The 3,960-nt window shown below is 36.3% G+C and overlaps 1 protein-coding gene across 1 annotated transcript; it reads left to right on the forward strand.

Moving 5' to 3' along the window:
• Positions 1 to 366: 366 nt before the first annotated feature.
• LOC132307902 (uncharacterized) lies at positions 367 to 3,645 on the forward strand. The gene is made up of 6 exons (XM_059805779.1): positions 367 to 844; positions 951 to 1,516; positions 2,273 to 2,465; positions 2,616 to 2,680; positions 2,776 to 2,986; positions 3,081 to 3,645. The coding sequence occupies exons 1-6, from the start codon at positions 674 to 676 to the stop codon at positions 3,441 to 3,443; spliced, it is 1,569 nt and encodes a 522-aa protein (XP_059661762.1). The 5' UTR covers positions 367 to 673; the 3' UTR covers positions 3,444 to 3,645.
• Positions 3,646 to 3,960: the final 315 nt, after the last annotated feature.

Genomic DNA, 3,960 nt, shown 5'->3' on the forward strand with positions numbered 1-3,960 from the left:
CTCGAGTTAGTCTCACCCAAATCCCAGCTCTAGTCATACCAAACAAGGGAGCATTCCATTTTATTCCATTCATGCTTAGCAAACTAGACCTAAACTTATTACATTCCACAATATTATAAAGTAAGCGAGGGCAATTGGGTCATTCAACGCAACTGTAAAAAAGGCCGCTAAAGTATTGCAAAATAATGAAAAGTGAAAGTTCATATCCGCGCAACAAATTTTATAGCTTCACTTGACTGTAATTTGATTAGTTTAATTTCGCCTTATTGTAAAATGCTTAACCTTAGTTTATGTATTTGTAATTTTCCCAAAAAAATTATAAATTGAAATATATAATATATATCCGTTTCGTAAGGTCACCGCAAAGACAGTGGGACAATGCGCCACGAAAAGAAGCTTCACTGTCGGCTTACTCTGACTTTTCTTCACTCTGTTCCATTCCCTAATTTCCCTGTCCTTCCGACCAAAAAAAATAGTTCACCAATAATTGATGACCAGTGATGGTTTGAACCTATTAACTAATTAAAAGTACTGAGTAGAGTATATTCTATCTCTGATTGTGAAGCTATAATTCAGTACTTCAAAATTAAAAAGGTTAGGTATGCTTCTTCTTCTTCCTCTTTTTTATGTCCAAAAAGAGTAAGATTTATTAGGTATTGGGATTTTCAAAAGCATGCAGAGATTTTCTAGCACTGTATGGAGGGAAACAGGGATTGGAAGACACATCTCAAGCACACAAATATTGAAGTCAACACTATACAAAGGTCCTGCAACAACTATTACTCTTCTCTTCTTGTTCATCGTCATCTCTGGCATACTCATCTCTTCTTCTTGGATCAATTCTGTAAGTCCCACCATCTTATTTTAATATCTTCTTTCAGGGTTAGATCTTGAAATAATATATTTGTAGTTGACTTTTTTTTATTTAAATTTATTTTTGGGATTGGCAGTCTACTCTTATGGTTAGTAATGAAATTGAGAAAGCAATAGTTATCTCCAAAGAAAACAAAAAGAGAATTGAATTTCCACTCAACTGTTCCAATGGAAATCTTACTCAAACATGTCCATCCAATTACCCTACAACATTCAGAGTTGAAGATGATGATGAGGCATCATCAAATGATTCGAATTCTACATGTCCGGAGTATTTTCGTTGGATTCATGAAGACTTGAAGCCATTTAAGGCGACTGGGATCAGCAGAGACATGGTGGAGAGAGCAAAGACGACGGCACATTTTAGGGTGGTGATAGTGAAAGGGAAGGTTTATGTGGAGAAGTACAAGAAGTCAATACAGAGTAGAGATGTGTTCACTTTATGGGGGATTCTGCAGCTTCTGAGGAGGTACCCGGGGATGTTGCCGGACTTGGAGTTGATGTTTGACTGCAACGACAAGCCGGTCATCAGATCACGCGACTACCGTGATCCTAATGCCACTGCTCCACCACCATTGTTTCGATACTGTGGTGATAGATGGACCATGGATATTGTCTTCCCTGATTGGTCCTTCTGGGGTTGGTAAATTCTTCTTCTGTTTTACATTCCAATAATTAGGTTAATCTAATGAATCCTAGTTTCAATTCTCTAGATATCTAATTGTAACTCTCAAGAGTTTGGACTATCTGGCTTCAATTACTGAAGTGGGGAAAGAATAATTGTTAGGTAGCATATCCCCTTTCAAACTGTGGTCTGCTGGGTTGATAAGTAACATGTGAATTTAACATTTAAAGTTTTGTGTACCTATATGCATGGTCCCCAAATTTGTCTCGCCACTCGCACTGTCCCAAAAACTGTCTCATTACCATTCCAGATCACTGTTCTATTCCTTGGAGATTTTATGAAGATTCCATTTTCTTTTTCTTTTTCTTTTCCTTTTGTAGAACTAATCTAATGTATGTCAATGGTGTGGAGGTCCTAAGAATCTAATGTCCTAATGATAAATACACACTGAAATTCACTAGTTATAATGTGAATCAGCCAAAAGGGCCTCTACCCAAATCGGATAACTTCCCCATTCTCAGAACAGATGGGGGTTTGAGGAGTCCGGGACCTGATAAAATTGTATGTGTGTTTGCTTTATCATTCAAATATATATATATATAATAAAATAAACAATAATATTTGGAATCTACTTATCAAAGGAAGAGTTCGGTAATCTTTCTCTGCATTCCTTTTGTAATTTTCTTATTGTGTGACATAGAAGACAATATTAAAGTAATTTATATCATGGGTTGAGCTCATTTACCTTATAATTGGGTGATGTGCTTTTAATAGGGCTGAAATAAACATAAAGCCATGGGAGAGTATTCTGAAGGAGCTAAAAGAAGGCAACAATAGGACCAAATGGATGGAAAGGGAACCATTTGCCTACTGGAAAGGGAACCCTTTTGTTGCTGACACCAGGAAAGACCTCCTCAACTGTAATGTCTCCGATCAACGAGACTGGAATGCTCGCCTATTCGTACAGGTAAATTTTATTTTCAATCATTACTTTGTTGTAAATATTTGTCTACAGTCTCTGATCTTATCTAGTCCTTAAGTTCTGTATTGAGTGTGGTTTCAAGACAATTTAATTTCAGGATTTTCTGTCACCTCTTGAAAGTATTGTACTTTGCAGGATTGGATTCAGGAATCTCAACAAGGCTTTAAGCAGTCAGACTTGGCAAGTCAATGCACTTATAGGTATATATATATATATACACACATATATAGTTCCTAAATCCTAAATTTTGGTCTCAAAAATATACCTGTTAAATTTTCATACATAATGGGCTTAGGTACAAGATATATATTGAAGGATATGCATGGTCTGTAAGTGAGAAATACATACTAGCCTGTGATTCAGTCACATTGCTAGTAAGACCACGTTACTATGACTTCTTCACAAGAAGTCTACAGCCGGTGCACCATTACTGGCCGATAAGAGATAATGACAAATGCAGATCCATTAAATTTGCTGTAGACTGGGGAAATAATCACAAACAAAAGGTAATCTTTTTGTGGATTGAATATTTGATTTTTTTTTTTTTTTTTTTTTTTTACTCCAAATGGTGCAAACTCTAATTCACTAGAGACTTGGCAGGCACAGGCCATTGGAAAAGCTTCAAGTGACTTCATTCAAGAAGAGCTAAAAATGGATTACATTTATGATTACATGTTTCATTTGTTAAACCAATACGCGAAGCTGTTGAAATTCAAGCCTGAAATACCCGAAGGAGCAGTGGAGTTCTGCTTGGAGACCATGGCATGCTCTGCAGAAGGGACACAGAAGAAGTTTATGACGGAATCCATGGTGAAAAGTCCTTCCATTACAAGCCCATGCACTATGCCTCCTCCTTATGAACCTCAAGTTTTCGGAGGCCTTGTTAGGAGAAAAGTCAATGCAATAAAACAAGTGGAGACATGGGAGAAGAGATATTGGGATAGTGTTAGTGAGAAGCAGTAGGGATACCTTAGATTTATGGTATGAGTGTGTACAATTATATAGGAACTTACATCTTTATTTTATTTTTATTTTTGCCCGGCAAATAACTTTTACAGTGCTCCTGGAGAGACTCGAGCCCTCCACTTTCTCCTTTGAAGGAAGAGAATGTATCACTAGACCATATGCCCTTGTGGTAATTTACAATAATATGGGATTAATGCTATGTTTGGTTGGAGGGAGGGATTGAGAAGGGAGATAAAATAACTTTTTCGTGTTTGGTTGGAGGGAAGGGAAAAGAGGTTGGTTGGAGGGGAAGGAAAAGAGGGAGAAAGTTAGGAGGGATGAAGCATTCCTCCCTCCTTTATATTCTTATATCCGCTCAAAATTGGGAGGAAGAAGAGAGAAAAAAAAAAAGTAATAACTAACATGAATATATATTTTTCATTTCTAACATTCCTAAAAATTTGGAATAGATATAGAATTTTTAGAATTTTAAATAATAAGGGTATATTAATAAAAATAACATAAAAATCATATT

Source organism: Cornus florida, unplaced genomic scaffold (genome assembly GCF_030987335.1).
Source record: "Cornus florida cultivar Cherokee Brave unplaced genomic scaffold, ASM3098733v1 CherokeeBrave_3.0.0_Hap2_Chr05, whole genome shotgun sequence".
NCBI lineage: Eukaryota > Viridiplantae > Streptophyta > Magnoliopsida > Cornales > Cornaceae > Cornus > Cornus florida.

Excerpts from the sequence above, each read along its gene's own strand:
- LOC132307902 (XM_059805779.1), top strand. The coding sequence starts at position 674 with ATGCAGAGATTTTCTAGCACTGTATGGAGGGAAACAGGGATTGGAAGA. Across the intron at positions 2,466-2,615 it reads ATGCTCGCCTATTCGTACAG|GATTGGATTCAGGAATCTCA; the intron begins GTAAATTTTATT and ends TGTACTTTGCAG. Across the intron at positions 2,987-3,080 it reads GAAATAATCACAAACAAAAG|GCACAGGCCATTGGAAAAGC; the intron begins GTAATCTTTTTG and ends GAGACTTGGCAG.